The sequence below is a fragment of the Armigeres subalbatus genome, chromosome 2 (genome assembly GCF_024139115.2).
Source record: "Armigeres subalbatus isolate Guangzhou_Male chromosome 2, GZ_Asu_2, whole genome shotgun sequence".
NCBI classification, from domain to species: domain Eukaryota; kingdom Metazoa; phylum Arthropoda; class Insecta; order Diptera; family Culicidae; genus Armigeres; species Armigeres subalbatus.
Window position 1 is genome coordinate 249,642,278 of NC_085140.1, and position 25,433 is coordinate 249,667,710.

At 38.8% G+C, this 25,433-nt stretch overlaps 2 protein-coding genes across 4 annotated transcripts in view; both read right to left on the reverse strand.

The window, feature by feature from the left end:
- Positions 1-88: 88 nt before the first annotated feature.
- Positions 89-7,129, reverse strand: LOC134216165 (putative nuclease HARBI1). Its single transcript, XM_062695127.1, has 4 exons — positions 7,005-7,129; positions 2,489-2,915; positions 2,230-2,374; positions 89-1,622 (listed from the first exon to the last, which is right to left on the reverse strand). The coding sequence occupies exons 1-4, from the start codon at positions 7,127-7,129 to the stop codon at positions 1,234-1,236; spliced, it is 1,086 nt and encodes a 361-aa protein (XP_062551111.1). The 3' UTR covers positions 89-1,233.
- A 717-nt stretch (positions 7,130-7,846) lies between these two features.
- Positions 7,847-25,433, reverse strand: part of LOC134212054 (adenylyl cyclase-associated protein 1) — a 61,032-nt gene continuing 43,445 nt past the window's right edge. For 2 of the 3 annotated variants that reach the window (XM_062689558.1, XM_062689559.1), the window contains 6 exons: positions 13,098-13,749; positions 12,845-13,040; positions 12,374-12,731; positions 10,948-11,330; positions 9,067-9,213; positions 7,847-8,842 (listed from right to left, as the gene is read on the reverse strand). In XM_062689558.1, the coding sequence (XP_062545542.1) occupies positions 8,759-8,842; positions 9,067-9,213; positions 10,948-11,330; positions 12,374-12,731; positions 12,845-13,040; positions 13,098-13,749 (1,820 nt within the window). In that variant the 3' untranslated portion in view covers positions 7,847-8,758. Of the gene's footprint in view, positions 8,843-9,066; positions 9,214-10,947; positions 11,331-12,373; positions 12,732-12,844; positions 13,041-13,097; positions 13,750-25,433 lie in introns of those variants that run through there. The other variant, XM_062689560.1, reaches the window with a different exon arrangement.

Here is a 25,433-nt window from a genome sequence, read left to right on the forward strand (position 1 = left end):
TTTTGATTTGATGTAAACATCCTCTAAAATTAATTTCTGTATCTGATAGAGAAATCACAGACAAACAGACATAACACATTGAACATTTACTCATCAAATTCATCGTCGTTCACACACTAACGACATCTGGTGATTTCAGTTAGTTGGGCAAATCACGAACCAGATGGCGATAGTGAGCAAACGTCAAACTCGAGCAAAAACGATGCTCGCGCCACGAGTGATCGATTGGCCAACTAATGATTATTTGAATTGACCAGTAAATCAGTGAACGATGGAAATTTGTCGAGTGTTATGTCTGTTTGTCTGTGGAGAAATCTTATTTAGAATAAGCTACTAATTATAAGATTAATGCAATATGTATTCGCTGAAAATATTCTAATAACAGTTTGTACTATGATTAGTCAATGGTCTTCAACATGTCAATCGGCTAAATGGTGTTCCTGTTATCGATATTCAGAATAAAGAAACGTAACACAAAAATTAGCAATTTTCAACCCCCTGGCACACTTTTAGTATGAAGCATCTGAAATCTTTGTATGGATTGTCACACTTTGGACAACCCCCCTCCCCTCTGTAAGCGTTGCGTAATTTATGAATGCTCCCTAACGTTATTTGTTATTAACACTAAGATTCATTCGTTACGAAAATCGTTGAAACTAATTTTTCGAATGATTTCAATTTTCTTACTATAATTAATGAGATGAGCATGTTACTTCTGCGTTTGTTACTTGAGAACATCATGGTAGACTATTCGACTTAAACTTTAGAACACTGAACTGCAAGTGAAAAGCATATGCTTGGTGGACATAATTGGGTTGGGTTGTTGCTTGAGACATGATTGCAACTGAAGACAAAACGCTTTTTTGTTTTTAAATAATCTTTATTTATGTCTTTTTTTAATTTAGTTCAACACCGAAGACAACATGCCTATGAATCGTGATAAACTAACCTTTTATAATTAAAAAATCACACCAATAAAAAAATTATATAAGACAATCTTGCTCCACTTTCCTTTATTGAAGACCGATTATAACACGGATTTACAATATTAACGAAAAAACAAATAATATTACTATGAATGGTTAAAGAGCTTAGAAAACAGTATTCGATAGAATGCCAGTATAACTCATTTTGGTAAAGTCCCATTCTTTGAACTCTTTGTGCATTGTATTTTATTTAATTATAACATATTTAATTATTTGTAGTTTATTTAATGGAATTGCATTTTGGTCATCACTGCACCAAAGAATCTCTTATATTGTTTCTAATACTTTCTGCTCTTCTAGTGATAGCGCTATCGGTAGTGGAATGAGGTACAGGTACATGAAGAATAGGGTCATCAGGGGGAGCTGCCTCCGTTGGATCCAGGCAAATGTTGTAATGAATGCAAATGTTATGCAATGTAGCACATACATTCACAATAGATGTGGTTTTTTTCGGCGTATACCTTATTATTAGATCTGAATTATAAAGTCTCCATCGTCCTTTCAGCACGCCAACCGCTCTTTCAACGGTTGTCCTGGCTGATGAATGAATTGTATTGAATGCTTCCTCATTCGATCCGTTGTTAGCATTACAGTATGGATCCAAGAGCCATGGCGCAATACCATATCCGCTGTCACCTGTGAAATTTCATAAGTAGAATATTTTATTTTGACATCTTGACCATAGAACAATATACAAGCGATTATGACATTCACAACAGTTTCAAATTTAAGTTGAAATTATTTCAGAGACAGAAGCCTGCCGTATCCCTCTTTTGATTTATGTTCTGTTTTTAACTAACTTAATTGATATGGTCTACAGTTAGCTTTGCATGCAAACGCGAGTTCGATTCTCGGTTCTGCCTGGGCATAGCGAATCCATTGTGCTTCCCACACCAGATACATACTCATGAAAAGGCGGGCATATAAGAGTTGAATGCAGGTCAAGTTGTAGTGTGAATGTGGAACCATTGAAGAAGAAGATTGTAATGGCTTCACCGTTAGTTCATAGGTAGTGAATAACATCGTTTTAATCAATGTTTGGCGTTCGAAACTAGCGATTCATATCAAAGCAATGAATATCAATTGAAATATTACCAAGTGCGTCTACTGAAAACTAGATGTGTGTTTTATACTTGAAGTTTGGATGAGATATAAAACATACTAAAGGATACGGCAGTTTTTTTATGTGACGAACATTTTATCTACAGAGTATATTATCCCTTAAAACATATTATTAACTAACCTAAAAGCCTTGAATTGCAATCACCTCTTTCATATAATTGTTCGAAAAATATTTTCTCGTTGCTCATACTCCAAACGAATGAATCGTGAGCTGATCCTCCGTAACATGCATTCACCGCCATAATACGATAATCATGATCACATATCTATAAAAGATAGAAAATGGAATTATTGGATATATCAATATATAAATGTGAGCATTGCAAAAGGTAGGTGTTTTCTCAAGTAGAAACATATAGCCAAAGAAATATAAAACTTACGATCATTGCATTCACACTGTGATGACCTTTTCTGTTGTAAAACATATGTTCATTTTCGACTGGTTTGAGAATAGTTATGTGGGTCCCATCGATACATCCCACGACACCAGGAATTTTAAATTTGCTGAAGTAATAAGTTTTTGTATTACCAAACTTAGTGCTGTCAAGCTTGATCCAATTTGCACATAAAATCTCCTCCAATAACTGCAATGTTTCATTAAACACGATTGAAACAGTCGGCTGTGCCATTGCAATCAGGAAACCAACACCAGCATTGATTTGATAGGATCCACTTCCAAGAATATTTAATGTAACTGCCAACTTCAGGACACCTGGAATCGATGTTATTTTTGATCTCCCAGGATTTCCTATACAATTAAGAACATACGTAAATGCCTCACGGCTTAATCTGAAGTGTTGACGAAATCTGAAATACATAAATAAAAACAAACTGATTAGAAAATTATTTAGCTCTTTTTAGTGGAATGTTTTCACTGTCACTGTAAGGTCGTCTTCTGTGTCTCGTACTTGACTCGACTCAAGTTGGTGGTGGAATTAAATAGAATTGTGCTAAGCTCGTCTTATGACAATAAAGCTGATTAGTTTGATCAATTTTTGAAATAGGTAAAAAAAACCCTGATTAATCTACCTAGAGGTGTTGATGCCTTTCTCGTTAAGAAAAATAATACGAGTTAGTGCTTTTTTAGCGTGTTTTCAGCATAAAAATAGTATGTTGGCCATAATTTCTGAACCCACAGTCCCATCTGGCCAATCCAAATAATGGGACAGGATTCCCCGTCGAATGGAACTTGTTGCGATTAATTCGGCCAATGCCAAGTTTCAAAAAATGTGTCTACAAAAATTTGTACACATGCACCATACCTACATAACAGACATCACCTCAGTTCGTTGAGCTGAGTCGATTGTCGACACTATGGGTATCCGGGCCTCCTATCAAAAATTCGTTTTGGAGTGATCGTATAGCCTTTCGGTGAAACTTTGTTGTACGCTAATTAATCTATCTAGCGGTGATTATGCTTTTCTCGTTCGTGTAAGTATTATTGTTCAGAAGCATGTAAGGCGGGAACAAATTTTGTTATCTTCTTTCGTGAAATATAACCACAGACAAACAGACGTAACACTGAGGAAATTCCCATCGACCACGAGCTCAACGGTCGTTTTAAATTCAACTACCTGCGAGTTTCACATCCAGGGGCGCGCGCATCGTATACCTTTGTATTTGACATCTCACACTAGCGCCTTCTGTTGACATTGTCGTACTAAACATTGTTTCGTACAATATGCACGTTAGGTGGTGGTAAAATAACTGGGCGATGGATTTTGAATCAAATTGTTCTAGCTGTTACGTCTGTTTGTCTGTGATGTAACTATTCGTGGGGGGGATTCCAAAGTTTTTCCGGAAAAATAATAGAACTTTAAACTTTTATAGAACATTCTATAAGAAAACCGATAAGTTTTTCGATGTTATCAGTTTTTGTCTTTTTTATTTCCACCCTCTTCATTATCAAATGACAAAAGATACACAGAAGAAATTTATATACATACACCCGATTCTGTTCTTACACGGATTTTTTTTACACGGTCGCGTAAAAAAAATCCCATACATTTATTTTTGCAAAGTTGCTCCATTCTGCATGATTTTACACGGATTTTCAAATTTTGAACTGAAAACTTTTTTTACACGGAACGCATCCCCCGTGTAAAAAAAAAGAATCGGGTGTATATATATAATCGTTTATAATACTCATTGTAAAATTTCTTGTTGAACGCAACTTGTAGCGAGCAAATCAAATGAATAACCTTTACTCGTACTTTGTGTACGTATACGTCGTTAAAAAAAATGTTCTGTTTATTTAAACGTCGAAAATATAAACAAACAATAAATTTTCGTTATTATTGCTTTTCATAACAAAAAGAAATTTTTTTTTGAAGAAATTAATTTTTTGGGTTTTATTTTTAAAAAATTTAGGAAATCACCAAAATAATCGGTCAAGCTGAGTTTTTTTTTTAAATGTTTTTGCTATCGCCCTTTTTATAAATTGGGCTAGAGTTCAAATGATCCGACTTGGGTTATTAAATGAGAAAATGTGGTGGTGCATTTTATACAAAAGATTTACCCTATCTTTTGAACTACAAAATAAAATCCAAAAAAATCATTTCTTTTTCAAATATTAATTCTAATTTCCAAAATTTTTTTTTTATTTTATTTTTTTTTTTTTTCAAATATTAATTCTAATTTCCTGGGCCATCCTTAGCCGTGCGGTAAGACGCGCGGCTACAAAGCAAGACCATGCTGAGGGTGGCTGGGTTCGATTCCCGGTGCCAGTCTAGACAATTTTCGGATTGGAAATTGTCTCGACTTCCCTGGGCATAAAAGTATCATCGTGTTAGCCTCATGATATACGAATGCAAAAATGGTAACTTGGCTTAGAAACCTCGCAGTTAATAACTGCGAAAGTGCTTAATGAACACTAAGCTGCGAGGCGGCTCTGTCCCAGTGTGGGGATGTAATGCCAATAAGAGAAAAAAGAGAATTCTAATTTCCTATAACACATCACCCTGTGGTATTTACAAACGATGATATTAGTAATAGTAAATTACAAATAATAATTAAAATTTTTTTGAATTTTATGTAAGGGAAATCACATTTATTTATATAATTGTATAGAATTGTTGAGTGCCTTATTGTAAATCAGTTTTATTTAAGTGGCAACAAGATAAGTGAGTCGTCGGGCAAAGTTATTTGGTATATAACACCAAAAATCTGCGAGCCTTCTATCAAAAAAATATTTTTGGAACTATTGTCTTATCGTTACACATTCGCCTCTAAAAGAATATTTAACATAAAATGATGCTCGCTCCAAAAGAGCATACACCGCAATGTGAATATCCTCCTAGCAATAGAAAATTATTTTACATGGGGAAAAACATCCGACGAACATTCACCTTATAATATAATTCAGTTATAAAGAACATTCATTCTTTAAGAATTTTACAGTTTCCCCAAAATCCATTTTTGTTCAGGTCTCTAACTACGTTTAATACATATAAAATTAGTCTTACATTTAAATTAAATCACAAAGTATGTTTCCAATTTTCAATGTAATCAACCACCACAAAAATGTCAATTCTTGAAAATTGACAATCGAACACAAATCCGTACTTGAAAGCAATGAGCATGCTGACGATACACATTTCGTAGTTGCTACTCTGTGATCCGTACTGAAAAATAAATGTGATCCGTAGTTGCTACTCAAATCCGTACTGATAAAATATTGAACCCAAAAAAAATTTTTGATTATTTACTCACACGGTCAGAATATTCATTTTTAAAAGTAACATACACTTTTTTTTAGTAAATTCGTACCAAAAGGAGCATTGACACCCCATATTCGCCAAATAAATACAATTTGTCAAGACCACTAATTGTAAGTTTTACCCCTTACCAGCATCGCCTAAAAATATAAAATATATAAAAATAAAAAGACACGACAGCACAGCATAAGAAGACAATTTTGAAATGCTATTAATAAATTCTTGTAATTATAATCTGACTGATGTATGATACGGAAAAAGTTTCAAACTGTATGATAGATATATTTTTGAAGAATATACAAAAAAAAAGCTTCCAAATATGCACTATAGAACTTTTCCGAACATTCTCAAAATAATTTTCTTATCAATTTTCTTGTCATAACAAATGTTACAATATGATCATTCAATACATAAAGAACCCCTAGCGGCTGGATTCTAAACTGACCAACGCTATACAATAACCATATTTTTACACACAAGTCTTCTGAGGTTTTAGTTTGAAATAGTTCAAGTAACCTGGCTGAATGTCAAAAATAGATATAAATGTATACCAAAAATTATTGGTACTTAATTTAACTAAAGAATTTGTTTTTAATCGATAATCTTGGAAATCGACAGACATAATTAACGAATGCAAACTAAGTGGTCTGTGGTTTAAGTGAAGTACTGTAGTCATTCCAAAATTCACAGAAACAATGGAAAAAAGTGGCCTGTGGTATTTACCCCAAAGCACAGACGGAAGGCTACAACAATCACACACTTGGTTTAACTCTCCATCCTAGCAATTGAATGCTCCGGCTGCGGAAAACGTCCCCGTAGAAAATTTGGCAGCTGGAATCGACCGATTTCGTCGGGTAAAATCGGCCGATTGTTGCAACCTACGCTTATGAGATTTTAACACAGACGTGGGTCAATTAATCACTCTATTTAATATCATTCCGACGAAATAGCTTGTTTAATAGTGGAATTTCGTGCACACCAATTTAAACGAACGACGAATCAACCGATTTGATCGGTAAAAATCGGAACTACCGACTAAGTATAGTGATTGATCGGGCAATGCCTGTGTTAAATTCCCATAAGCGACGGTGCAACAATCGGCCGATTCGCACCCGATTTAGTCGGGTCAATTTTCTATGGGGGTCCTTTCCATATTTGTTTTCATTGTATGTGTACTTACTCTCGTTCACATAAGGACAGCGGGTTGCTACAATCCCTCAGCTGGCGCCTTACAATCACCGACACAAACGAGCTTTCCTCCTCGCCTTCCTCACTGCCGGAGTCAAACAAATGAATCCCAAACATCCTTGCTACAAGAAATGTTGTATTTAGGTATAACTTAAGTATTTAATTCTTATAATAAATAGCGAAAGCTTACCAAAAACACAGAATCACACCATCATTTTTCCGAGCGGCCGGCGTTTTTCAGTTAGTTTTCGTTTTGTGCTTGACGTTTGACAGTAGACAAAAACTCTATTACCTTCGTTCGAAATCTAGTACGACAATAAGTGGTGCTCGATCATTTAGTCGAATGTGATACATAATGCCGCAGAATTTTCGAATCGACTTAAAAAATTCTCGATTCGATTAATTCGAATCGAGATGCGCAATGTCACCCCAGGTTGTTGAAAGGGTTGTTGGAAACTAGTATAGGGCAATCGTTAAAATGGAATTATATTCTTGAAATTTAGGAGACGATTCCCTTCACGAATTACCAGTATTAGTTTTGCCGGAAAACCATGTCCTAACATAATTTGCCAAAATTTGTATTTGTTCCACTGAATTGTACGCTGCTGTTGATGATTTGTGTCAGGGTAAACATATGATCGTAACTTTAAATATCGACCAACATAAACTTATACTACCTTCTGAAAATTTTCTGGACTTCCCAGGGGCATGTAGTAGTATTCATGCGGCATCTTCCCAGTTGTAAAATACGGTACCACTAACATAGAGAATAGCGTCACGAACATCAACGGACTTTTTGGATATTTCGGACACAGTAACCTCAATTGCTAGAAGTTTCTTCATTACCATTATATATATTATTGTGTAGAGTACTGCTTTTAAAATACAAACCAGTTCCAAAAAAACCTTTCCTTTCACAATGCCTTCGATACGGTGAATCACATGCCTTGATGATCAAACTTTCTAGGATATATGCTATTATGCTGAACGTCAAAACATTCTTTGTTTTTTCCATCACTTGTCTGTAAGTGAAAGTCTACCACGCGCGCAAATTGCTTTCGCTGATCTGTTCCAGTCGATGGTGATAGTTAAATAAAAATCGATTATTCATATTTACGCTAATTTGCTCAAATGCTGTTTGCTTACTATTTCTTTCAACGATTGATAAAAGATGTTATGAAATACTTCAACGCGTAAAATAGAGGATTTTGATAAATTCCATTTGAAACAATTAGGATGATAGATCTGTTATTGAGGCATGCTTAAGGGAAATCCTAAAACTCAAGGCAGAATATCATTAATTTGCACGTCAATTTGAATATGATATCTGAACTATGTTATGGGGACATACATTGATGGTTATATATTTTGGCTAAGCTATTTATCTGTGGAAAATATTAGCAGTTTTATGTTTTCATATTTTTTTATTGCTAAAATGCCTTGCGTTTTGTATAAGTAGGGTTGTAAAACAGTGAATACAACAGCCAAGTCAAACCGAAGTTGTCGAATATTGCAAAAAGAAAATCAAGAAATGACTAGCAATAGCATCGAAGACGAAAATGCATGAAATGTTAGTGAGCTTTTCTCTTTTCCTAGGATCGTTAGGTATAAAAATTGTATTTAACTGTTATTACTTAGTTTAGTATAAGTTTGTTTCTCGAAATGATATCATTTTGCTTCTTCGCTAATTACTATTATACCGATAGTAAATTTGTCCAACATATCGCGCAAAAATGTTTGCTTTGCCTAGCCAAGGCTTTCCACGCAGGTGGTGTTCAGGCTTTCACCCTTAATAAGGGTCTTGAACTGCTCCGGGATGGGTTGTTCGACCTGCAATAAAAGTTAGTATGATTTTATAATAGATATTCGAAAAATGTTGCCGTTCATATTTTTAGAAAAGTGTCGAAATATATTTTACCATAGTTGTGCCTGTATAGAATAATTGTTAACTAACGTAACATAACTTTGTTAAACAAATGTACCTTTGTCATTATAACTTTCTAGAGAATATGCTTATACATGATAAGCTGCTTTTAATGTTGTTCAATACTTACATAATCTCCGCTAGTTCCCTTGGGAATCATAACATTCATCTCGGACGACTTCGAGCTGACAATTTCAACATCCAACGAGTCCGCCGACAAATACATTTGGCATCCATCAGTCTTATCGATGGAAATCGTTGGAACCTTTCCAAGAACCTAAGGGTACAAAAGACATCGATTACAGTCGGGATATGACGATTCTGTTGTATGTCATTTCCTAAAAGCAAACTCTCCAGAAATCAATTCACCATATGTATCACCTTTCAAAAAAAGCTCAGATTGTATCGATTGCCAGAATACTATAACCAAGAGTGTACCATTTCCCAGATTTATTGAGCTGATTTTAATGAGATCTTACACAGAAGATGTACATGTTCATGAGAATAAATAGTTTGACAGCAGACATGAATATTTTTTCATATAGTGTAGTAAATTTGAATTTTTAATTTTAATTCTATATTTGAGTGATTTATGTAGATTCACATTCGTACCAAATATATCATACACAAAGCTTTCATAAGACCGGTGGTCCTCTACGGATATAATACTTGGATCATGCTCTAGGAGGACATGTTTAAGATTGTCTTTTGAGGGCGCGAACCGTCTTTGGTGATGTGCAAAATGGCGGTGTGTGACGGCGAAGGATGAAGTACGAGCTTGCCCAAAGTGTTAAACTCTATAGCGAACCCAGAACCCAGTAATTGTTCCCGAAATATATTTTTTTTCGTGAATTCTACGGACTGATTTAATAGCAAGATTCTTAGCGCGAAACAATGAACATGTATGGGAACATGGAACGTTTTAACCCAAGCCCAGCAGGGTAAATTGGCACAACTTGCAACGACAATGAAGTGCTTATGAAGTGGAACTTATAAGACAAAGACTTTCAACACAATGCCGTCGTAGAAAGAATTCTGTAGGGTACAATCTATATGGTCGACTTAATTGCAAAGATCGGCATCGGATCCGACATCTCTAGCCATGAGCGCATCATGGAATGATATGGTCTCAGAAAAATGAGCGAAAACAAGGTACTGTTCGCAGAATGTAATGGCCGAAAAGGGAAACGGAACCTCCTTGATGTACGGAATAAACGTAGTACCAATATGACGTCTGATCATCATCCCCTCATGGGCAAAATACACCTGCACATTGTACGGATTTGTCGGCATGAGAGGAGAGTTGGACAACGGGTAATCGACTGGAAGATGCCACGGAGAAAAGATCCTTCGTTGAAGAACTGGAGACACGTGCTGCAGATATTCCAAAATATGGAACAATGGGTCGCAAATAAAAACTAGAGGAGCCAGAGTCTTAGACCATCAACGATACTCAGCTCTGGAGAAGTTAGTAAAACGATCATGTCGACGGGACACGTGAGCGTGGGAGAACTCTTTCGCCAACAAATGAGAGAGCCGCAGCAACTTGGGACATTCACCTCCTCTACAATATCTCACGACGCTTAAGCGAGCGAGAATAAATACAACGATGCTTTTGAAAGAGTTAACTGGTCAGCTACTGACCGACTCAGCTGATCAACAGAAACGTTGGTTCGAGAACTTCAAGCAACTTTTCCAAATGCCAGCCAAGCCAAATCACCTCGGTATGGTCTGCATAGACTTGTGTTGCAGATATTCCGGTAGGAGGCAGCGTGAAAGATCAATGGACCGCCAAAATCGGGGGTAGACAAAAACGGGTGTTGCCAAAATCGGGATGGGACTGTAGTTTCAAAGAAGATGAGCAATTGTTAGGCTGAGTATAAGAGGTACCTTCGAGTAGCTTGCTGGGAAATAGTGTATACTGAGGAATGGAGTTCTGGGAAATTGATTTTGGGAATTAACTTTTCGGTATATAACCTACATACAACCATTAAATCTAGGTAGAACGTACCTGCATCTGCACGCTTTGGCAATTGACAAACTCTGCGGATGCCACCAGCGAGTCGAAGACTAGTGAGCACTTCTTGCAGGAGTCCATGACGACACTGTTGATCTTACCCTTGATCTGCAGGCTGGAGTTTTCGCACCTGAACATGTAGACTACGTTGTTCATTTCGGCATCTTCGACAACCAAATTGCTGTTGCCTTTTTGATACTCGATCAGCCATTTCTTACCATCACGAACGAACGACGGTGGCTTGGCGACGGCTGCTGTGGGTGCACTAACGGATTTGGTACCATTGGTGATGCCGGCTGGTGCCTTGTACGGCGCAGGCCCCGAACGGAGAGAAGGATTTTTATGAGTTTGCATCTCTGAGGTGACCTTTTTGAGTCCTGCAAACATAAAAAAGAATTCAATAATAATTTTGTTGTTTAATGTTGCTCAGTATCGTTAGTCCGAAAACATTAGCCTAATGAAATGGATCAGCAATGACTTCCTAGTTTGTCCAATTTGAAGTGATTTGATACATCACGAATAAAGATAACCGCGACAGATCCCAAAATTGGTTGCCACAATGGCCTATCTAGTTCCTACATCGCGTTTTTATTAAGACAAATATTTTTTTGCATGCATACAAAAATGAAACACTTTGTTTTCACCCCTGAAGCTGTGATGTAATGTAGATTTAAAATTGGATTCGAACAAAAGTCACTATACCTAAATGTATTGTCTAGAAAGTCAACACAGAATTAGAGCGCCATTATAATAGGTTGAAATAAATTTGATTCCAAATTCGCTTAGATTCGTGAACTAACTAGTTAGACCTTGCTTAGCCGTGGGGTGAGATGCGCCGCTACGAAGCAATACCATACTGATGGTGGCTGGGTTCGATTCCCGGTCCGGTCTATGGTATACGAATGCAAAAATGGTAACATGCCTTGGAAACCTCACCAATCTGCCGATTCAGAGATAGCGAGTTCGATGCACGATCCGGTCTAGGATGTTTTTGACTCCTTGGACATAGTGTCCATCATTGTACTTGCCACGTAAGATACATACTCATGCAATTGGCGGGCATAGAAAAGCTTTTAATTAATAATTGAAGAAAAGCTAATATAATACTAAATTGAAAAGCAGGCCAAGTTCCAGTTGGAATATAGAGCCATCGAAGACGGAGACTCTACCCATAAACTCTTACGCAATTGGTTAAGCATCTAAGAGAATGCCTCATTTCCGAGATGAAGAATTTTCGGGATTGAGCTTAATTTAGGATAATGACGCTCATTATGATGTTATTTAATAGACAGACATCTTCGTTTCTTCCAAGCCGTTTAATGATAGCAGTCGGTAAATGTGTATCAAATAACACCTTATTCGAAGATTTATGAAATAAATCTATGAACTACGAGAAAAAGATTGATTGCCGAGCACTCACCTTTGGTAATGTCCTCTCCTTGATTGATTTGTGCGAACAGAGCGCTCCGGTCGTCACCTCCTTCGGCAGCATTCACATCACCCAGTGGCATCATCGGGGGTGGTGGTGGCAGACCGCACGGTGGAGGTGGAGGAGGAGCACCTGCGCCCCCGACTGCGGGTTTGTTTTTACCGGCCCAAACCAGTCCTGTGGTGTGATGCTGTTTGATATATTGCTGCAATTCCGTCAAGGTTTGAATCCAAGCTCGGGCCCACTCCACGTGGGTAGCGCTCTTCTCCTTCCAGTCTTTCAGTACACGATTTGTGTAGAACTGGCCGGCGTCGTTCATTTCTTTAACGTACGGACCTGGGGTCGGCGCCTGGGAAGAAAAAGAAATTCATCAACTCTTTCGCTTCGAAGGTGAGGACAATCAAAGCAGAAACTTTTTGCTCCCCAGAAGCAACATTTAGGTTTTAGGAACATGATACTTACCACACAAACCCATCCGAGGGCGGGGATGCTTTCACTAATCGCCGAGAGATGGTTGAAGTATTGTGAAGTACGATGCTTTTCCCGGAAACTTTGAATGGCAGCAATTTGGTCGGACGTTGGTTTGAGCAGACTTTGCAAATCGTTGTTGGATGGAGCACTTGATTCGGATGCGGTTCGCACAAACGCAAACTGGGCACTGTAGTATGTACAATATAAATATAAATCTATCTGAGTTATTACTTAATATACTTACTTGAAAGCATGCTTAACTAGGTCGGCCTGTACTTCAACATCCCCTCCGATTTTCTTAGACAAAGCTAGAAAGTTGGCAAAAGATCCCAGAAGGATGTCCTCATACGCGTTTACACTCATGTTGTCTGAGGGAGGAGTTGCGTTGCAGAAGTCGTCCGGTGGAGGGTAGTCAGCAATTTCTAATACTGAATTTTGCTCTTGATCGTTACTGTTATTACTACTAATTGAATTATCTAATACTACTTGCGAGATAACGGTTGGTAGAGTATCTAACGATTGGTCTACTTGAGGCTGATCCTTGGCAGCGGTCGGTTCAACGGAGTTAAGCTCTGGAAAGAGAGTTGCTTCAAGACTGTCCAGCTGATGGTGCAGGTAAGACGCTGATGGCGGCGGTGTCGAGGGAAGAACCGTAGGAAGATCACTCGGTAAGGTGGGGTCCAACAGTTTGTCGTCTTCTCCACCGGTATCTGTGGATTCGTCAGCTACCGAGACTACAGCCTTTCCAGCGTCGCAAACTCCTTTCAAGATGCGACGAGTTTCTTCCAATTCACGTGCTGAAACGGTTCGCTCAAGGCGGTCCACTATCCGTTCGAGACGATCGATGAGATGTTCTAACTCACGGGATGACGATGGCTTTAGATCCGGGTCACAGTCTAATGGAAACGAAAAACAAAAAGAAAACAAGTATTAGCACCAAAAAAAATGTAGTTCAACAATTTGGCAGTGTACCGACCGGATCAACACTGTATTCACTATATGAAAAGACGTAAGGTGCTTCTCTATATAGTCAACTGTAGTCAGAGTTCACCTGGACTATTTGGGCATGATTTTCGAGTAAAGTGGCATGAGAATGGTTCTGCAAACTAGTATTTAAGTTATTCACACAAATATACGTAAGCAGTACTACAGTCTAGCAATACATTCTTCAAAACTCGCCCAATCACTTAACAAAAACATCCAGGATTGTTCAAAACGTACAGTACAGCCCCAAACTTCCAGGAACCAAATAGCTATTTAGAAGGCGAGGAGGTTTATATAGTTCTTGTACTTCTTCTAGGCTCATTATTATTATTATGAAATCATATTTTTACTGACTAAGCTAAACCTACGAGCCGTTAATGCTCATTCGGTATTTCAAATGAAATGCGAACATGGTTGAAGCAAAAGTTTGTGCATTGCACGTTGTAAAAGTTTGCAATCCATATTTTTGCCTAGGATTTTCCAAAAATCAAAAGCGACATTGTAAACCCATTTTTATCTAACATCTAGACTAAAATGCGAATTTCAAATAGAACGGCAATCAGAAAAAATGTGGCTTACAGTCAAAGAGGTGGCTTGCAACATTTTTCAGGTTTTTCTCCCAATAATTCTGAATTAAAAGGATTTATTCATTCTACTAGTATACCATACTTTTAATGTGTCCTAGTAGGTTTAGACATAATTATATGATAAACAACAATAATAAAAATATGAAAATAATATCAAAATGATGGGTGTTGCAAGCCACCCATTTTCATTGTCAGGCCATCGGTATGAAAGTTCTTTATGTCGGTTTAAGAATGGTGTGCACCATCAGTCATTCCCTGGGTAGTTGTTCTTGAAACGGTTCTCCTTTCTTTCCCCGCCATCCAAATTGCCACAAGTATACTTTAAGATCATTCTTTTGAAACGGCATTTCCCACTCCGCTGCAAGCAGCTAACCATCCACCAGTGTTGGATCTTCTTAGAGATTCAACACCGTTTGACAACTGTAAGTCTCAGTTATACTGTTTTCTGTTTCAAGATAACGTGAAATTGTTGTTGGGTACAAATCGCACCGCCGAGCAGCTTCCCGGATGAACAATTTGTTTTTTTTTTAACTTCTATCGATGCTTTTATCAGTTTCCTTTAAAAAATTATCATAAATGCGACTTCCGGCAGGATTTTTGTAGTTTCGCGACATGGTTTCGAACGTAAAAGGAAATCTGTAACAGAAAAAAAAGGTAGCAAATGTTTAAAAACTGAAATAAGAAATTACAGTTTCTAATGTAACTGGAGAGGGGATCGATTTTTATGACATTTATTTTCAATTTGTTACACGAACTTATAATTTACGACGTTGGATTTTTAATGAGGGACCTACTAATTACTTTGATGACATTTACTTCCAGGGTGCAGCACCCGTAAAAAGTGTATAGACAACAACCTTCCGTGCACCATATTTACCATATTTGGCGATACCGGCGTTTCTATCTGTGTTGTTAAACCTGCTACTCTATGTTTTGAGATTTTCACAATTTTCACCATGAGCTCATGGAAGAATGATAGGAGTTGGAAATCGATAAAATGTATGGGAAAATCAGGTTCTTTGCAAATTTCTGGAAAATGGTGGTGTTTTAGAAGAAAGTAGTGGTAAGGAATGAAGTATGAGATGAAAAGATTATCTCATGCACTTAGTTTGCACTGATTAGTAGTTTTATAGTGAAGAAATTTCGATTTTACTACCATTGAAAAAACGCCATCTCTTGCATTAATCGCTTTGACTGCTATCTTATTGATGAAACAGTTTCACAAAATAATTTAAAAATACAACAGTGAGTTACATTTTCACATAATTACCAACTAGGCACAACATATATAATGTAAACTAAGGAAGCGTGATGACAAAAGTCGATGTTTGGGTTTTTTTTATTGTAAGAAAACATAAAATGCAAGCAAACTCTGTTTATGACTGGGTCAAATATACTATGAAGCAAGATGAGCATTCCTACGGGGCAAAAAGGGCACCCCTCTTAAAATCTATTTTTTCAACTGTAATTTATTAGAGCACCAATATTAACTAAAAATAACAGCTATTAATGCGCATTGGTCATATTGAAAAAATAAAACTGTTTTTGTGGTCGATAAGTTATTATTTCTCATTGATACCATTAAAATCACATTGAATTACACAAATAAGCTTAAAATTTCAGTAAATTTCATAATGTCTATTACCCAATAGCTCCAACGCATAGTGAATCATAATTGTAGGTTGTACAAAAGATTTTTACTATTTTGTGTTCTATTTGATTGTTTCAAATGGGGTGCTCATCTTGCCCCATTCAGGATAAATTATTCAAATCTATTTAACCCAGGTCAACCATTTCTCTGTGAATATTTTTAACGGCCTCTAAATATTCTCTAAAGATTTAAAATATGTCAAGATTTTCATAAATAAATATTTATGTTTTTCTAAACTTTATTTACTAATGCCGTTTTCTTATGAGAAATCCTCAAATTTCACCAACTTTTGCTAATTTTTCTGTATTTAAGATTCATTTCACTTTTGCAAAATTTTCTTAGTGTCAAGTCTTCTATTGAACTATAGTTCAACCGTGTGCGTATTTGGAGAGAAAAAAGAAAGAAAGTCATAATAGCGGTAAAATTGAGGGGTTGCTCATCTTGCCAAGGACAAGGGAGGACTACTCTAATTTGAAATTCATTACACTACATAGAAATAATCAAAAATTTCTGGTAGGGTAACGGTACCAATAGTGGAGGTATTAGTAGATCATCAACGTGCACTGCCCACACGAAGGGAGATCCGACGACGAGAAAGAAGCGTTCTATGCGCAGCTGGAGCAGACATACGATGGATGCCCACTGCGGGACGTCAAAATCGTCATCGGTGACATGAACGCTCAGGTAGGAAGGGAGGAAATGTATAGACCGGTCATCGGACCGGATAGTCTGCATACCGTATCTTTTTTTTTTTTTTTTTTTATTTCAAATGTTAGACTGTATATTTATTTATTTTATTTATTTTATTTATTGGGAGCAGGGAAAAGCCCGCTTGAGTTGAACAGTTAGAAATTCATTAGCTCTCACTCAAGCGGGCGTAAAACCTCCTCATCTTTTCTATGCATCAACAGATTACAATATCCAAATGATACAATTCGGCTTAAAACTACTTCCAACAATAAACTTAAATCTAGGCCTAGCTACTACTGATTGTCGTTTAGAAGGTGAGAAAAGTTCGTACGGAGAGTGTTACGAGATGAATGGAAATCGAATCCAATGGAGCAGTTATTGAATATACGGCACATGCTAGTAAATGGCTCGTTGTGACCATAATTAGTTCGTGCACCATGAAGAAAGAGGAGAGAACGAGAGCGAAGATTCCTATGGCTAACATTGATATTTAGCATGGAAAGCAGTGGGGGACAGTCGATTCTCGATTGCAAGAGGTCTGCAATGAATATCGCCCGAGAAGTATTGCGACGGACTGTTAAGAGCTCTAAATCTATAAGCTTGCAACGGTCTTCATAGCTGGGTAAATTTGAAGGATCTCTCCATGGAAGGCTACGTAAATCGAAGCGTATGAATTTGTGTTGAACGGATTCTATTCTAGCAATATTGTTCTGGTAATATAGAGCCCACACTGCGGAACAATATTCTAAAATTGATCTGACTAAAGAACAATAGAGTGCTTTGAGGCAGTGGACATCATCGAAATGCTTTGCAATTCGGAATATAAAGCCGAGGGTGCGAGAGGCTTTAGAAGTTACGTACGCAATATGCTCTCTGAACGTTAGCTTAGAATCTAACATCACCCCGAGGTCCCTGACAGAAGATTCTCGCCGGAGACTAGTGGAACCGATTTTGTAGTCGTAGCTAATCACAGAACGTTTGCGGGAGAATGACATCAAAGAACATTTGTCAGCATTGAGTACCATCTGATTTAAATCACACCAGTTTGAAAACAAATTCAGTTGTGATTGTAGGAACGACGCATCATCGAGATTTTTTATAATCCAGTACAGCTTGAAATCATCGGCAAATGAAAGCTCGAAAGACTTGAGCAACAAATTGATGTCGTTTAAATAAATGATAAAGACAAGTGGCCCAAGATGGCTACCTTGGGGCACTCCTGAAGTCATCGGAAAATAGGATGAAATGCAATCTCCAATTTTAATTGCCATTTCTCGATTGCTCAGATATGACTGAAGCCAGTTCAGGAGAGGCCCGGAGAATCCAAGGCGCTCGAATTTGGCTACGGCGATTTTATGATTGATTTTATCAAAGGCTGCTGTAAAGTCCGTATAAATCGAATCAACCTGTTGTCCTTTCTGAAAAGCCTTAGTGATGGTTGACGAATAAACAAGTAGGTTGGTAGTTGTTGATCGTTTTGGGATGAAGCCATGTTGATCCTCTGATATATAACCCAGGCAGTTTTTTGGCAAATTTTTGACCAGTTTTTCAAACAGCTTTGAGATTGCACATAGAGCAGCAATACCCCTATAGTTCTTGACTTGCTGCTTATCACCTTTCTTGAAGACAGGAAAAATGTAAGATTTTTTCCAGTGATCCGGAAAAGTTCCAGTACGCAGCGATAAGTTGAACAACATTGATAGAGGCAGACATAAACTGGAGGAACATTTTTTAAAATGATTGATGGGATGCCATCCGGTCCCGGATTAGACGATGATTTTAAAGAGGAACAGCATTCGGCGACGTACTCGGCGGTGACAATGGGATGTTGGCTAACTGGAGGATATAACAGGACATTGGCAGCAGCTTGCTGAACTTCTGATTCGTTGAGAAGATGGTTCAAAAAAACTCCAGAGAATTGCTTCAAAAAAAGATCACAAATTCCTTCAGTAGACGTCTGTTCGATATGCTCATTAGTCATGACAGTTGGGAGACCGGATTTTTTCCGTTGTGAATCCACGAAGCCCCCAAATCCTTTTGGGTTAAGTCGTAGGTTTTTTTTGAATTTTTCGTTGATACGAAGAGTAGAGCCTGTCGTTCACATATTTATAACGCCGATTTGTGGAGTGATACATGACCTTGTAATAGTGCGTTTTGAATTTTGAGTATTTCCTCAAGGCAGACCTTTTCCGGGTTTTCAGGCGTTTTAAATAATTATTGCTCCAAGGTGGATTCATAGGAAGAGATGATATACGTTTTGGTACAAACTGATCAATCGAGTAGAGTAATATGTTTGAGACCGTAATAACAGCAGAGTTGACATTCATGTTCATGGTGACATCCTGCCAGTTAATATTTTCTAGGAAAATATTCATACTAGTATAATCACCCTTTTTGAAGTTGTAGTAGATGCTTTCAACTGGTTCAGAGAAAATACAAGGCGTGACGCTACTCGCAGTTATGAGCAAAGGTGGATGATGCGAAGTTGACGTTACGAGAGGCGAAGGAGCTCCAATCAACGTGCAGCGAATATTGCCGTCCGAACTGCCGAAACAGAGATCAAGTAGTCTTCCATTTTCATTCATAATATTATTCATTTGATGAATGCGTGCTAGGCAATAACTGTCTAAGAGAACCGAGCTTATTGAACTGATCGACGAGTGGGAAGCGTCGGGATAAAGATAGCCTGATTGACTTGGTATCCATTTAACATTAGGCAAATTAAAATCTCCTAGAATCAATACACTATCCTTGAGTTGCATCCGATCCAATATCGAAGAAAGTGAATTGACATGCTGATCAATGACATGTTGGTCTAGAATGCGGTCCGGTGGAATATACAAAACGCATATGAATAAAGTGTGGCTTTCAAAATTAACAGCAACCCAAACTTGTTCGACCGCTTCAGAATTCGGGATGGACAATTGACGAGCTTTATATTTCGTTCGAACGGCTAGTAGCACACCACCGCCAGTTTTTTTGTTACTATTTTTACAGTTGCGATCCAGCCGAAAAACATTGTAGTCGGTACCAAAAATCTGGGTAGATATTTTGTCTTCACGTAGCCATGTCTCGGTGAAAGCTAACGCGTCATAGCATGAGTATCGAACGACAACGGCCAACGATGCATAAACTTTGCAGCCTCCCGCGGAATGGTAGTCCGAAGCACTTTCTTCCGCCGTAAGAATATCCACAAGGCCACATGGAAATCACCTAATCAAGTAACGGAAAACCAAATCGACCACGTTCTAATCGACGGTAAATTCTTCTCCGACATCACGAACGTACGCACTTACCGCAGTGCGAATATTGAATCCGACCACTACCTCGTCGCAGTATGGCTGCGCTCAAAACTCTCGACGGTGATCAACACGCGTTGGAGTCGTCCGCCGAGTCGTCCGCCGCGGCTTAACATTGGGCGGCTACAAGACGGTAGACTAGCCCAAGACTACGCGCAGCAGCTGGAAGTGGCACTCCCAACGGAAGAGCAGCTAGGCGCAGCATCTCTTGAAGATGGCTGGAGAGATATTCGATCCGCCATTGGAAGCACCGCAACCGCTGCACTAGGCACGGTGGCTCCGGATCAGAGAAACGACTGGTATGACGGCGAATGTGAGCAGTTAGTTGAGGAGAAGAATGCAGCATGGGCGAGATTGCTGCAACACCGCACGAGGGCGAACGAGGCACGATACAAACGGGCGCGGAACAGATAAAACTCGATTTTCCGGAGGAAAAAGCGCCAGCAGGAAGATCGAGACCGTGGAGAGACGGAGGGACTGTACCGCGCTAATAACGCACGAAAGTTCTATGAGAAGTTGAACCGTTCACGTAAGGGCCACGTGCCACAGCCCGATATGTGTAAGGACATAAACGGGAACCTTCTTACAAACGAGCGTGAGGTGATCCAAAGGTGGCGGCATCACTACGAAGAGCACCTGAATGGCGATATGGCAGACAACGGTGGCGGTATGGTAATGAACCTAGGAGCACGCGCGCAGGACATGCGACTTCCGGCTCCGAATCTCCAGGAAATCCAAGAGAAGATCGGCCGGCTGAAAAACAACAAAGCCCCTGGAGTTGACCAACTACCAGGAGAGCTGTTTAAACACGGTGGTGAAGCACTGGCTAGAGCGCTGCATTGGATGATTACCAAGGTTTGGGAGGATGAGGTTCTGCCGCAGGAGTGGATGGAAGGTGTCGTGTGTCCCATCTACAAAAAGGGCGATAAGCTGGATTGTAGCAACTACCGCGCAATCACATTGCTGAACGCCGCCTACAAGGTACTCTCCCAAATTTTATGCCGTCGACTAACAGCAATTGCAAGAGAGTTCGTGGGGCAGTACCAGGCGGGATTTAAGAGTGAACGCTCTACCACAGACCAGGTGTTCGCCATACGTCAGGTATTGCAGAAATGCCGCGAATACAACGTGCCCACACATCATCTATTTATCGACTTCAAAGCCGCATATGATTCAATCGATCGGGACCAGCTATGGCAGCTAATGCACGAAAACGGATTTCCGGATAAACTGATACGGTTGATCAAGGCGACGATGGATCGGGTGATGTGCGTAGTTCAAGTTTCAGGGCATTCTCGAGTCCCTTCGAAACCCGTAGAGGGTTACGGCAAGGTGATGGTCTTTCGTGTCTGCTATTCAACATCGCTTTGGAGGGAGTAATACGAAGGGCAGGGATTGACACGAGTGGTACGATTTTCACGAAGTCCGTCCAGTTATTTGGTTTCGCCGACGACATTGATATCATGGCACGTAACTTTGAGAGGATGGAGGAAGCCTACATCAGACTGAAAAGCGAAGCTAAACGGATTGGACTAGTCATCAACACGTCGAAGACGAAGTACATGATAGGAAGAGGCTCAAGAGAGGTCACCCACCACGAGTTTCTATCGGTGGTGACGAAATCGAGGTGGTTGAAGAATTCGTGTACTTGGGCTCACTGGTGACCGCCGATAACGATACCAGCAGAGAAATTCGGAGGCGCATAGTGGCTGGAAATCGTACGTACTTTGGACTCCGCAAGACGCTCCGATCGAATAGAGTTCGCCGCCGTACCAAACTGACTATCTACAAAACGCTTATAAGACCGGTAGTTCTCTACGGACACGAGACCTGGACGATGCTCGTGGAGGACCAACGCGCACTGGGAGTTTTCGAAAGGAAAGTGTTGCGTACCATCTATGGTGGGTTGCAGATGGCGGACGGTACGTGGAGGAGGCGAATGAATCACGAGTTGCACCAGCTGTTGGGAGAACCATCCATCGTTCACACCGCGAAAATCGGAAGACTGCGGTGGGCCGGGCACGTAGCCAGAATGTCGGACAGTAATCCGGTGAAAGTGGTTCTCGACAACGATCCGACGGGAACAAGAAGGCGAGATGCACAGCGGGCAAGGTGGATCGATCAGGTGGAGGATGACTTGCGGACCCTCCGCAGACTGCGTGGTTGGCGAAGTGCAGCCATGAACCGAGCTAAATGGAGAAGTCTTTTATGTGCAGCACAGGCCACTCCGGCCTTAGTCTGATGATAAATAAATTAGTAGATCCACAAAAGAAAATATTTTTTCAACATTGACAATTATGGAAAATTTAAAGCTTTAATATCTCATTCAATAGAAAAACTAATAAATGTGCTAACAAAATGAGATAGATGTCATTTAACATCAACAATTACCAAATGTTGCTTGCACCACTATGGGTACACTGTTCTTTTTGTGGCGATAAAAATTAATTTTGGTTCCTATAGTGGTGCTATCCATTGGTTTCTTATGAGACTCGCTACTATTGGTACAGTTGCACCACATTTTGTTAAGGAAAATCATTGTTTTCAATAGTTTTTCAAGCGAAATCTTAAGATAAGTTTCATTTAACAGGATATTTAAAGCACGACGCATCAACTGAAACCATCGTAACGTGTATAAATATGATAAATCTCATTAAAACCCCACTACCTCCTCTATTGGTGCTACCTCCACTAAGGGTACGGTTACCCTATGGTATGAAATAATTGAACCGTTTGAGTGAGAAACTGCATATGTAACATTTTTGGCCAAAATGAGATTTTTATATTCTGAATCCACGTCCAAAAATCTCATACTCTGGCAAAAAATACGATTTTTTCCATTCTCCAGAAAGTACCGTTGTAGAAATCATTTGACTTCATGAGTTGAATATACAAGGGCCATTATGATTGGTAATTGTTAGAAATAGTTTGAAATACAATTGGACTTTTGGCATAATGACCATAAAACAGAAAAAGTAAATTTCTAGGGACTACTAGGGACCCAAGCATTTGCCCGGAATAAGGCAAATAAGTCAATGATTCCTTCTTTTCAAAAGCGAATTTTCCCGGAATAAGGCAAATGTGTCTATTTTTATGTGCTACGCACGCGTTGGCCCAAAGTAAGGCACAATAATAGGTGACGTTCGGTGTATACGGCATTGGCTCGGAATAAGGCAACCAGGTAGATTATTCATTTGAAGCACGCGAAAAATGAAAAATGAGGAGATGATTCCTTCTTTGCCCGAAATAAGGTTAACGAGTAGATGAATCCTTCTTTCAAAATACGGATTTGCTCGGAAAAGGTAAATGAGAGGTACATTTTTTTTAACGAACACATTTTCCTGAAATACGTCTTCTTTCAAATCACGCGTTTGCCCGGAGTATGGCAAACAAGTGGATGATGCCTTCTTTTGAAACGTGAATTTACCCGCACGAATACCTATATTGCCTATATTGTTCAAACATGTAATACCTGTTTTGCCCGACTATTTGGAGGGATTTAATTTTAAAAATTTCTTTGCTAAAACTTTAGAAAACATCTCAAGGTTTTTTTTTCGGAAATTCCTTCAGAGATGCATTTGGCGATTCCTTTACGATTTTTTTTTAATTCCTTAGGTGTTTGTTCGAAAATGTCCGAAAATCCCTCGGAAATACCTTTATAAAATACTTTGCAGATTTCTTCAGATATTCTTCTGATTTTTTTTTTAAATTTCTTTGGAAACTTGGTTAAGAATTGTATCGGAAATTTCTATGAATTTTATTTCAGCTGTTTTTTAAAACAAACTTAAGAAAACTTTTTAAGGAAATGTTCCGGAAATATGTTTTGGAATTTCTTCAGGAAATCCTTCTGAACTTCTTACGAAATCTCCTTCTCTCCTGTGTTGATGCAAAAATATGAGATTGCTGGGTCCATGACGTTAGGCCTAATACCTTCTTTATGTCGTGGCCTGTTTTTCGGGCATTTTATGCTTAACATCCTTTATGCCTAACGTCCTTATACCTGTTCGCGGGACCAATATCTAGTTTGTTCTATTTTGTGACCAACATCTAGTTTGCTTGGGCCTAACAGCCAAGGTACCGGTACTCAGTGTCGAACAGCCAAGTAATAGACTATTCAGATTACGGCATTTATGATCATAAATATCATGATAAACAACAATTTGATGCCATCCCCATTAGAGTGGGGCGTCATGGTCATTTTTTCAAATCAATGGTTTTTCGAAGCCATTCTGGGTCCTGAACAACTGTGCAGAATTTGGGACCGATTGGTTGCTTCCTCGCTTTCCGCATCGCGTTTGAAGTTTGTATGGAAATTAGTATGGGAGAACGTATACTTTTGCATTTCTACTACTAAAGGTTTCAGTTCATCGTAAACAAAGTGGCACATTGCGTTAAAGTATAATCCAAAGGATGCCGAAAAACTTTGCTGAAGAAGGCACGTTGCTGGAACGTCCACGAAAAAAGTTATAACGCTTCGAAGATTGAGTGTTCAAACCATATGCAAAAAATCGTTTATTCTGCCAGCACTGCCGAACTACGTAGACCAATAACTTACTTGAGTGTTATTTCAAAATAATTAATCTTATAGGGCTTTATAGCTAATGGGAGCTATCCGGATTTATTTCACAAAGAAAAAAATCCGACAAGAAGGAAGATGGGTTTTGCCATTCGATAACCATAGGTTGTCCGGTAGTGCTGGCAGAAACATTGATTTCTTGCACATGGTTTGAATTTTCAATTTTCGAAACGTAATAACATTTTTTGTAGACCTTCCAGCTACGTACCTTCTTCGGCAAAGTTTTTCGGCATCTTCCAGACTATATGCTGAGTCACGTGATTGATGATAAATTGAAGCAGCTAAGAGCAAAAATGTAAAAAAGTACGTTTTCCCATACTAATCTCCATGTAAATTTAAAACGCGATGCGGCATGCGAGGTTGCAACCAATCGAGCCCATATTTTGCACAGTTAATTGGGGTCCCAAAACAATTCAGAAAAACCTTGATCTCACTTGATCGGACGAAGTTTGCGTTTTTCCATACAACTGCGCCCCACTCTAATCCCCATACATTCAATTTTCTTTCTCCGCTTTAACACGATATTTATTACGATAAATGATCTAAACATAATCTGAATAGGCTATTAAGCTTATTGGAGCATATTTTGCAGGATAATTTTAATGGTTACAGTACCACTAGCGTTCTATTACTGCTTTACTGTAAAAACCTTCGGAAAATGCTTCGGATGTTTTTTTGAAATACCTTGGGATTTTTCAGGAACTTATTCAGAATAAAGAGGCTGCACTCATAACAAAGAGATGAAGTGTAAAAATTGGAACAGCGCATTTGCTGTCAAATCGGTTGTTCCAAT